Below are 12202 nucleotides of genomic sequence, written 5' to 3'. Positions count from 1 at the left end.
GAGAAAGTGGATTTTTGGGACAGGAGAGTGTGAAAAATGGTCAGTGTGTGTGTGTGTGTGTGTGTGTGTGTGTGTGTATGACAGGTTACTTTCAGTTTTTTGTCTATCAAATTCATTGATAGGGCTTTAATCAACCTGAGGCTTTTGTAGAAGACACTTGCATAAGGTACCACACAATAGTTCTGATCCTGGAACCACATGGCTAGCAAGCAAACTTCTTACCACACGACCAAGCCTCCACCTTGTATGATGCAAGTATATATAAAAACAATAATATCACAACACCCAACCCAATAATCTCTACTTCCACCAACCAACCAACCAACCAGCCAACTAACCAGTTAGCCAGACAGCCAGACATGAAATAATCTCGCCTAGTGAAAAGATGATCTTATCTTCAATGTGTGTTCCACTGACGAGGCTAATTTGCGTCTTCTATTGATTAATTGCCAGACCACATTGGAATGCTGTTAACGAACTGAGCTAGTCTTTCCTCTTCTAATGAACTTAATTGGAAATTTCAGCCAATCACGTCTGGACTGAAAACACACTGTGATTGCTTTTGGTGTGTTTTTTTTCTTTTGTTGCTGTGGCTTATTTGTTTGTTGGTTCAAGTTTGTTTTTTTAAATTTTTATATTTACTGATTGTTTATTTATAAATAAATAATTATGTTGTTGTTGTTTAACTATTTTGTTTATTAATATTCTTTTTTTATAATTAATCTTTGTTGTACCTGTTGCTTTTTTTTTTAATGTTTTTACATTCACGGGTATATTCACAGGTGAAGAAGGCATGGCTGTATGGTTAAAAAGTTTGCTTCCTTGGCATGTGATTTCGAGTTCAATCCCTCCACACAGTACCTTGGACAAGTGTCTTCTACAATAGCCCTGGGCTGACTAAAGACTTGATAAAGGAGTTCAAAGAGAGAAACTAAAAAAAACCTAGTCATATGTATGCATACACACACACACACACACACATATATAACAGAACACCTGCTACACCAGTGGTTCTCAACTGGGGTCTATGTAAGATTTTTGGTGGGGTCGACGCAAGCAAAATAGTATATGAAAAATCCACAGTAGTACATTAAGGGTTCATAAAAAAATTTTGCTTTAAATGTGTTTATGGCAAGAAACAGCTAGGTTTCTTTCTCTAACATTTTAACATAGCTCAACCTACGCAAGTTAATGCATGTAAAACAAAAATAGGGATTTAGAAAGAAGTTTCTAGAAAAATAGTTTTTAATCATTGAATAGCTTGGGGAGAAGTGGGGTCCACCAGTATGAACTATTAATCAAACGGATCCATAGATTAAAAATTGTTGGGAACCCCTCTAACACAACTTACACATCATATGCTTACACACACACAGAGAGAAGAAAATCAAAGAACAAAAAGAACAGGAAAAAACAACAAAAGACAATTGGACGAACATAGTGAATATATTAGATCGAATGGCTCCTGTGCAGGTGACACGTGAAAACACTATTTGAGCATGGCTGTTGCCAGTACCACCTGACTGGCCCTTGTGCCGGTGGCACGTAAAAACACCCACTACACTCTCGGAGTGGTTGGTGTTAGGAAGGGCTTCCAGCTGTAGAAACTCTGCCAAATCAGATTGGAGCCTGGTGCAGCCATATGGTTTCACCAGTCCTCAGTCAAATTGTCCAACCCATGCTAACATGGAAAACGGACGTTAAACGACGATGATGATGATGATGATATATATACACACACTAACACACAGAGGCAAAGACGCACATTGCTTACAACTATATCCGACAATGAAATGCTGTAATCCCTTCCCATATTGCTGTTCACCTATTGCAGTTTATTATCTAAGCTTACGGTCATTCCTCCGTGGTGTTGTTTTGCATTTATAATAAAATAAATATATACAAATTATAAAAATAATAAAAAAGAAAAATATTCAGTGCAGTACTACTGTTTCTATTTCACGGGTTTTCACCTGTCGCGGTTGGTTTTGGAACATAACACCTGCGATAGTTGAGAGATTACTGTAATCTGTAAACAACCATGACATGTTGTATCCAACCCCATCCTACATAACAAATATCCTGTTGAATAACATAATAGAAGACACTCAACGCAATCACATTGCAAACAGCACATATTCACACAATCACGCAGCACACATATCTTACAAGGCGGTGAGCAGGCAGAAATGTTAGCACACCGGGCGAAATGCTTAGCGGTATTTCATTTGTCTTTATGTTCTGAGTTCAAATTCTATTAAGGTCGACTTTGCCTTTCATCCTTTTGGGGTTGATAAATTAAGTACCAGTTGTGTACTGGGGTCGATCTAATTGACTGGCCCCCTCCCCAAAAATTTTGGGCCTTGTGCCTAAAGTAGAAAAGAATATATTCTTATATTTCTACTGTCTTCAGATTTTGGGCCTTGTGCCTAGAGTAGAAAAGAATACACATATCCTACACAACAACCTCCCTCAATTACTACACAAGATTTCACAAATAAAGAAAATAAACAAAAACAACACAATAAGAAGCAATAAACTACCCACATCAATTGTCAGTTGTTAGGACACTGTATCCTTCAAAAATCTCACACTTCACAAAATTTGCTAATGCACCTATTCCTTTTCATCAGGGCTGTGGAGTCGGAGTCGTGGAGTTGGAATCGGAGTTGTGGAGTTGGAGTCGGAGTCGTGGAGTTGGAGTTGTGGAGTCGGAGTTGGAGTCGTGGAGTCAGAAACAATTAAGGGGTAGTTGGAGTCGGAGTTAGAGTCGGTGAAACTATACCAAATCTGACTCCGATTCACAATGTCCTTATTCTTTAATATAAACCAGTTATAACATGAGTCAGAGTCGGAGTCGGAATCGGAGTTGGAGGTGCCAATAGTACAGGAGTTGAAGCCAGAGTTGGAGTCGAAGTTTTTTTGTTTCGATTCCACAGCCCTGCTTTTTATGGCCCATTTTCTGTTCACTTCCTTTGTGCTCTGGTGTTTCATTCTGTCTGCTGTGCATGTCATTTTGGTTACAATTGCTCTTTCTTTACTTGACTTATTACTACTTTCTGTCCTCTCTTTTACCCTCTTTTGCTCGGTTGTTGTGCACTCGAGCTCAATATATACGATAACAATGTAAGTCAAGTGGGGAGACTCTAACATAAGCAGCCAGAAAAAACAAAAACAAAAAAAAAAACCGGCAAAAATCTCTCCTTGAATAAAACTCTATCATCTTGAGAAAAAAAAGAAAAAAGAGGCACACATTGGATAATGTACTCCTAGATAGACAATGATTGGGGAAAAAAAAAAAAAAATTAAAAATTAAAAAAAGTGGTCACATCTGGAATGTCTTTGATCACAAGTCTGTTCAGTACTGACCAGGGACCTTAACAACAGTTAAAGAAAGTACTGTAGGGAAATTATCAGTCATGCACACACACACACAAACATATGTGTACGCACACAAATGAATGCATATACACACACAGTCACACGCACACACATATGCATTTGCATATACACACATGCATATATTATAGAGCCTATACTTACATTTTGTTCATCCATTACACTCCATTCTGAGTGAAGATCCTGAAATTAACAGAGTGTAAAGAGATTATGTGAGATGTGAGTTAAACATCAAATGTTTTGAAAAAAAAAGACAGAAGTGAGATATAGACAAGCAACAACCGATAAGTGTGTTTATAAGCTTTATCAATTCATCATCATCATCATCGTTTAACGTCTGCTTTCCATGCTAGCATGGGTTGGATGATTTGACTTAGGACTGGTGGACCAGGAGGCGACACCAGGCTCCAATCTGATTTGGCAGAGTTTCTACAGCTGGATGCCCTTCCTAACGCCAACCACTCCGAGAGTGTAGTGGGTGCTTTTACGTGCCACCAGCACGAAGGCCAGTCAGGCGGTACTGGCAACGGCCACGCTCAAAATGGTGTATTTTATGTGCCACCTGCACAAGAGCCAGTCCAGGGGCACTGCCAACGATCTCGCTCGAAAGTCCTTACACATGCTGCGGGCACAAGTGCCAGAAAGGCGACGACGGGCACAGTGCCATCCCATTTTCGCTTTCACTTGCCCCAATAAGTTTTCGCAAGCTGAGTTTCGTGTCCAATGAAGGAGACGACATTGGCATCGGTGCCAGTCGTCGAATTTAGTTTGATTTCAATTTCACTTGCCTCAACAGGTCTTCACAAGCGGAGTTAATTTCCAATGAAGGAAATTATAACAATAATAAAGAACAAAGCTTTTGGAATGTATCACTCAGATCAATTCTATATTCCAGTATAAAGTATCATACATAGATAGTCATATGTCAGTCTTGAGAGACCATGGATCTGTACTTGGTGAATTTTGTGTCAGCTGCTGATGGAAGTGTACCAGGCAGTCTTACATACAAGGGGGTTCTGAAAAGTTCCTGATTTTAAGGGTATTGGGAAAGACCTACATGGAGGTCCAACATTCTGTGTTCTTTTACAGAGTTTAGAAAAACTGAAGGACCACTGCAATAAGTGTGTGAATCTGAAAGGGGAAGACATTGGTTAAAATTATAATTAACTGATCCTCCCTGTATTTTCTTTTACCCAAAATCATAAAACTTTTCACCACCCCCTCATATGTGAAACGCCTTCAAAGAAGAGTCACCAAATTGAACGCCACCCTTTATATCTCTATGAAACGATTGGATAATCCTGGAAGGTCTTGGAAGGTATCATACACGAACATTTCAAAATTCATAGTATGACTGCCATTACACATACTTTAGACAGGGGTCATGAAGTAAAGGCCAGAGCTGGCTTTGCAGTCACAGTTAGAAGCAATTATTGGGTGAATGGGGTTGAAGCTAGTAAACATTTATTGACTCTGAAACCAACTAAATCACCACCATTACCATCACAAATCCATAGACATTTCACAATTAGTTGTAATGTGTCTGTGTTCACGCATAGTGCTGACATTCTAACGTATCACATCAAAGCTATTCTCTAATGTGAAGACACCATTGACAATGTGATGTATAGCATTAATAATAAAACAAGGAACCTGAGAGGATAGGTTCAAAGATATTAAATAATTAGAATGTATTTCTTTACAATATTTGGCCATTTTAAGGCAGCGAGCTGGCAGAATTGTTAGCATGCTGAGCAATATGTTTAGTGGCATTTCTTCCACTGTCTTCACATTTTGAGTTCAAATTCTGCTGAAGTTACTCTTTGTCTTTCATCCTTTCTGGGTTGATAAAATAATTACCAGCTGAACACTGGGGTCAATGTAATTGACTTACCTCGTCATCAGAATTTGTTGGCTTTATGCCAAAATTTGAAACCATCATCATCATCATCATCATCATCATTATTATTATTATTATTATTATTAAGGCGGTGAGCTGGCAGAAACATTAGCATGCCAGGTGAAATTCTTAGCGGTATTTCGTCTCTCTTTACGTTCTGAGTTCAAATTCCGACGAGGTTGACTTTGCCTTTCATCCTTTCAGGGTCAATAAATTAAGTACCAGTTACGCTCTGGGGTCGATGTAATCGACTTAATCCCTTTGTCTGTCCTTGTTCGTCCCCTCTATGTTTAGCCCCTTGTGGGCAATAAAGAAATTTTTTTAAAAATTACTATTATTATTATTATTATTATTATTATTATTATTATTATTATTATTGTGGTGAGCTGGCAAAATCATTAGAACTTTGGACAAAATGCATTGTGGTATTTCTTCTACCTTTTCATATTCTAAGTTAACTTTGTTTTTCCATTCTTTCAGGGTTGATAAAATAAAGTACCAGTTCAAGCACTGGTGGGGTCAATAGAATCTAACTCCCTTTCTTCATACATAAATTACTAGCCTATATCACAGATAATAATGATTATTATTATTTCATTTTGTTTTGAAGTCAGTTAGCTGCTAGAATCCCTAGCATGCTGGCCAAAATACTTAGCGGCATTTTGTCCGTCTTTACATTCTGACTTCAAATTCCACAGAGATTGATTTGGATTACTAGTGAGGTCACAACACAGATTGCAAAACTATGAACCCCCAAGTGTGAGCAGTGGTGTCTTTATGCTAGGAGATGATGTGAATGAGGGGATTAAAGCAGGTTCTTATACAGGAGACGCTACAGAGCGACCCATATTTAGTGTATAGGAAATGCAGGACACAATACTAGTAGAGGGTGTAAGTCAATAACGTCAACCCCAGTACATTACTGGTACATCCCTGTAACTTAGCAGTTCGGCAAAAGAGACCGATAGAATAAGTACTAGGCTTACAAAGAATAATAAGTCCTGGGGTCGATTTGTTCGACTAAAGGTGGTGCTCCAGCATGGCCACAGTCAAATGACTGAAACAAATAAAAGAATAAAAGAACCTATTATTATAAGTAGTGTCCCCAAACTCACAAGTCGAGGTATATCTGTCATGATGCTTGGAAATTGAAAACAAGAGAAATAAATCTGAAGAATTTTACTGAAATAAACAAAAAATACAATTGGAAGTTCTTTCTAAAATAAGGCAAAAGTTTATTTCTTCCACAGATGAGTGCATATCTCCTGTTTGCGGGCCTCAAACAACGAGTTTTTGATTCACGGTTACACATGGTTCAGGACCTGGCTTGAGTTTCAGTTACTTGTGGTACTGTACTTTAAGAGTTACATGAAGGAGCCATGTATGGAATGGAATCAAAGACATTTGAATATAGTGTATCCAAAAATATTACTGTTATTCTGCGGTTTAGGATTATAAATATGGTTTTAGTAATCATCATCATCATCAACATTCAATGTCCCTTTTTCCATACTAGCATAGGTTGGATGATTTGGCTTGCGAAGACCTGTTGGGGCAAGCGAAAGCGAAATCGTCATGGCACCTGTGCCCAGCATCGCCTTCCTGGCACTTGTGCCAGATGGCATGTGTAAAGACATTTGAGCGAGATCATTGCCAGTGCCGCTGGATTGACTCCTGTGCAGGTGGCACGTAAAAAACACCATTTTGAGCATGGCGGTTGCCAGTACTGCCTGACTGGCCTTCGTGCCGGTGGCACATAAAAGCACCCACTACACTCTTGGAGTGGTTGGCGTTAGGAAGGGCATCCAGCTGTAGAAACTCTGCCAAATCAGATTGGAGCCTGGTGTAGCTATCTGGTTTCACCAGTCCTCAGTCAAATCGTCCAACCCATGCTAGCATGGAAAGCGGACGTTAAACGATGATGATGATGATGATGAGGTGGAGGACTGTGTAATACTCTAGTGTCTGGATGCCCTTCTTAACACTGACCACTTTACAGAGTGTACTGGGTGCTCTTTTCATGGCACCAGCATTAGTGAGGTCACCAAGTATTCCAAAGACAAGATCCTCTCAACTGAGAAGTATTTTAAAATAAATAAGATAAAATTTAAATATCTTGGCTCAGAGAGTTTTTTATAGCGTTGAATCACAAGTGTTAAAGACTTAGAAATGCTTTGAGCTTGAATTGGGACAAACTATTTTATGGGATCAAAGTCATTGCAGAAGACGGAAACTATTATACTGCATGAAAGCAGTTGTACAGTATTGCATAATTTCCAAAGATATTTCATGATATTAAACATATATATAGACTGTATATTGTATCATGTGTGTAATATCAGAGATATTGTACTGAATGAGAACAGATACATTCTAGTGTATGACATCAAAGATATTGTACTGATGTGAGCAAAGGTATTGTATTCTATGAGAGGAAATCTATTCTGCTGTGTGATATCGGAGACATTGTATAACATCAAAGACAGAGTTATGTATGAGATGATGTATATTGTATTGTGTGATATCAGAGATATGGCATGAGATCAAAGATATTGAATTGTATGAGATGAAATATATTCTATAGGTACAGATATGGGTGTGCAGTGAAGAAATTAGCTTTCCAACCAAATTGTTCTAGGTTCAGTCCCAATGTGAACAACCTTTGGCAAGTGTCTTCTACTATAGCCCCAGGCTGACCAAAGCCTTGTGATTCAATTTGGTAGACATAATTCAAAAAACTCATTGCATATTGTGTGTGGGTGTATATATATATATATATATATATATATATATATATGTATGTATGTATGTATATATATGTCACGGAGGCAAAGTGGGTGTGTTCCTTTTGAGGGTTGGGCCTCACAAAGGCAATGACCGAGACCTTTGGCATTATGTTGTGCTTGAGAAGAAGACCCATCAAACCGAGCAAAATTGCATTCATGGTAGATACTGGTGTCATGCATATGGCACCCGTACTGGTGGCACATAAAAGCACCCGTTACACTCTTAGAGTGGTTGGCATTAGGAAGGGCATCCAGCCATAGAAAACCATGCCAAATCAGACTGGAGTCTGGTGCAGCCTTCCAAATTACCAGCCCCAAATTACCAGCCCCAAATTACCAGCTTCCAAATTACCAGCATGGACAACAGACGTTAAACGATGACGATATACATACATACATATATATATATATATATATATATATATATATATATATATATATATGACGTATATCGTCACCATCATCATCATTTAACGTCCATTTTCCATGGTGTCATGGGTTGGACTGTTTGACAGGTGGTGACCAGTTTGCAGACTACACCAGGCTACTGTGTCTGTTTTAGCATATTTTTTATGGCTGGATGCCCTTCCTAACACCAACCACCTGGCAGAGTGGACCGAGTGTAGGTGAGGTCAGTTTTGACATGGGTTTTACAGCTGGACGCCCTTCCAAATGCCAACCACTTCATAGTGTAGACTGGATTCTTTTTTACATGGAACCAGCACCGGCAGGGTTATCAAGTAACTTGCAAGACAAAGAATTTTTGAGAGGGAAGGAGGCATTGGAGAAGGTGATCTTGCGTCAGATGATGTAAACTTAGAGTGTGACAGAGAGACAGAGAGGCAGGAACAGGTGTCTTGCTATAGAGAAGGTACATGATTACCTGGCCAGTGAAAGAGAGAGAAGGTTCAATGATTATCTTTCAATAGCAAAAGTCTTCAGAAATTCCTGATTGGTGTCCGACATGCTAGAAAACCACAGGAAGTGAGGCATCACTTAGATTTTGTTAAAGCATGTCTCTAAGAGAAGTTCATTCTGATATAAAACCAGAGATGCAGGAAATGGTGTTGAACATTTTGAAGATCTTTTGCATGTGCTTGAGATCGTGATGCTCTCACATTCCCAAACCTGTGACCCATATTGGCACTGGATATCTCACTCTAGTTTGTCTCTGGGTGGGGAGGGTACATGAGGTGCCGTGCAAGCTCTATTGGATCTAAAACTTAAGGCTGTGCAATAGCTACCAAGGCGAGTAACTGATGCCTGGTTGAGTAGGAGGCACCTTGGCAATGAACACAGACCCAGGTGAAGCCAACTGTCAGTGCAATAACCTCATGCATGGGCAATGGTCAGTGATGGTCTTCCTTGGTCATGATTGGGCAGCCATCATCATATACATACATGTGTGTGTGTGTGTGTGTGTGTGTGTGTATGTGCATATATATGTGTATATGATGATGCTGATGATAAAGATGATGATGACAACGATGGTAATGATTGCTACAAGAAATTATTATATGACATCAAAGATATTCTATTTTGTGACATCAGAGATATTCTGTTATTGTAAATGATATCAAAGATATGGAGATAAAAGATATTGTGTTCTGTGACATGAGAGATATTTCATTGTTTAAGATCCAAAAGTTTCTCTTGTATAACCATAGTAACCCTGCCTACAAATCCTTTTGTATAGGATTGAAGTAATAATAACATATATGGAGCTGAATACATGAAATCAAATGCATTATAATATATCGGATCAAATATATTATGTGATATTATAATGTGTGCGGAAGTGCAATGGCCCAGTGGTTAGGGCAGCGGATTCACGGTCAGAAGATCACGGCTTCGATTCCCAGACCGGGCGTTGTGTGTGTTTATTGAGTGAAAACACCTAAAGCTCCACGAGGCTCCGGTAGGGGGTGGTGGCAACCCCTGTTGTGCTCTTTCGCTCCAACTTTCTCTCACTCTTTCTTCCCGTTTCTTGAGTAAAGCTGCGATGGACTGGCATCCCATCCAGCTGGTGAGGGGAACACATACGCCATAGAAACTGGGAAACCAGGCCCATGAGCCTGGCTAGGCTTGAAAAGAGTGCATAGATAAAAAAATAAATTATAATGAGCGAAATGAAATATTATAATATGATCAAATATTATATGTGGGATTAATTATATTATATGGGATTAAAGGTAGGATCAAATATTTGATAATATGAGATCAAATATTTATAAAAAATGGTATCAGATGCAGTATATTATATAGGATCAAGATATGGGATCAGGCACATATAATATATATACTCAAAGATATTATATGTAGGATTAATCATACCATAAACACCAGATGTCTCTGAATACCTGATGAGACAGATGTGTTAATGTTTATGAAACTTAACCCTTTAACATTCAGATTACCCTGTCCAATGTAATGCTTATTTATTCCCATCGTTTTGTATTAGTCCTGCATTATCAAATAACTTTGAGATTTCAATGATGTGATTTACTCTTTTAACTTGTTTCAGTCTTTTGACTGTGGCCATGCTGGAGCACTGCCTTTAGTCGAGCAAATCGACCCCCCAGGACTTATTCTTTGTAAGCCTAGTACTTATCCTATCGGTCTCTTTTGCCGAACCGCTAAGTTACGGGGACGTAAACACACCAGCATCGGTTGTCAAGCGATGTTGGGGGACAAACACAGACACACAAACATATACACACATACATACATATATATACATATATACGACAGGCTTCTTTCAGTTTCCGTCTACCAAATCCACTCACAAGGCTTTGTTCGGCCCGAGGCTATAGTAGAAGACACTTGCCCAAGGTGCCACGCAGTGGGACTCAAGCCGGAACCATGTGGTTCGTATTTTTAGAATGAAATTATAGGGAAGGTGAGAGAGGCTGGATCTAGCCAGTTTGAACATAAAGCATGTAAAATACTTGGACCGGATTCGGCCGGTTTAAATGTTAAAGGGTAATGGTAAAGTAATGTGGAGCTGAGACAAACTGTCATTAGGTATAGCCACCCCATTGGTGCTGGCGCCAAGTAAAAAACACTGGTGATGGTGTTGTGAATAAAGCACACTCATTACACTCTGTAAAGTGGTTGGCATTACGAAGGACGTCTGGCCATAGAAACCATTCCAAAACAGGCAATGGAACCTGGTGCGGCCTCTGGCCTTACCAGCACCTGTCAAACTGTCCAACCCATGCCAGCATGGCAAACGAACAGATGATGATGATGATGATGATGAAGATGATGGTGGTGGTCATCTAGGAAACAGAAGAGAGCTTTTGGGGCATTTAATAGAATCTTATTGTCGGTGTGCATTTAGTACTGATTGCCCCTGAGCACCAGCTGCATACAAAGCATACCTTCTCTGTTAGACTGCTTGAGATTCCACTAAACCTCTTGCGCATTCATAGCATACACTGGGGACGTGTGGAGTTCCCATATACTACTTTTATGCAGACTCTGTCAATGTTATTTTGTTGTTGGCACTCCGTCACTTACGACAAGGACTCCTGTTGATCCGATCAACGGAACAGCCTGCTTGCGAAATTAACATACAAGTGGCTGAGCATTCCACAGACACGTGTACTCTTAATGTAGTTCACAGGGAGATTCATCGTGACACAGAGTGTGACAAGGCTGGCCCTTCGAAATATACAGGTACAACAGAAACAGGAAGAAAGAGTGAGAGAAAGAGTACAGCAGGGTTCGCCACCATCCCCTGCCGGAGCCTCGTGGAGCTTTTAGGTGTTTTCGCTCAATAAACACTCACAACGCCCGGTCTGGGAATCGAAACCGCGATCCTACGACCGCAAGTCTGCTGCCCTAACCATTGGGCCATTGCACTTCCACGTCAATGTTATAACCATATGAAACTCAAAGCCTTCTGATTTTTGCTTCTAAGTCTGGAACTTCTCTAATTCGATTATAAATTCAGCAATAAGAATTAGATTATAAGTATACAGGAATTCTCATGGTCAGCTTCTCTTAAATTTCTGTGCAATGTCCTGTTGGGCAACGATAAATAGCAGAGGGACAACAACTAAGCCTTGACATCTACCTTAATGCTAAATTTGTAGTTATGTATTACATATAT

General features: G+C 39.5%; 1 protein-coding gene across 6 annotated transcripts in view; it reads right to left on the bottom strand.

Moving 5' to 3' along the window:
• The window catches only part of LOC106869718 (uncharacterized), a 105780-nt gene that overhangs the window by 78407 nt on the left and 15171 nt on the right, over window positions 1-12202 (bottom strand). For all 6 annotated transcript variants that reach the window (XM_089359515.1, XM_089359512.1, XM_089359513.1 and 3 more), the window contains one exon: window positions 3544-3582. In XM_089359515.1, coding sequence (XP_089215641.1) covers window positions 3544-3582 — 39 coding nt within the window. The remainder of the gene's footprint in view (window positions 1-3543; window positions 3583-12202) is intronic.

This window comes from Octopus bimaculoides, chromosome 11, assembly GCF_046866305.1.
Source record: "Octopus bimaculoides isolate indiv1 chromosome 11, ASM4686630v1, whole genome shotgun sequence".
NCBI classification, from domain to species: Eukaryota; Metazoa; Mollusca; class Cephalopoda; order Octopoda; family Octopodidae; genus Octopus; species Octopus bimaculoides.
Note: the sequence above shows the minus strand (reverse complement) of the source record. Positions and strands in the feature narration are given on the sequence as shown.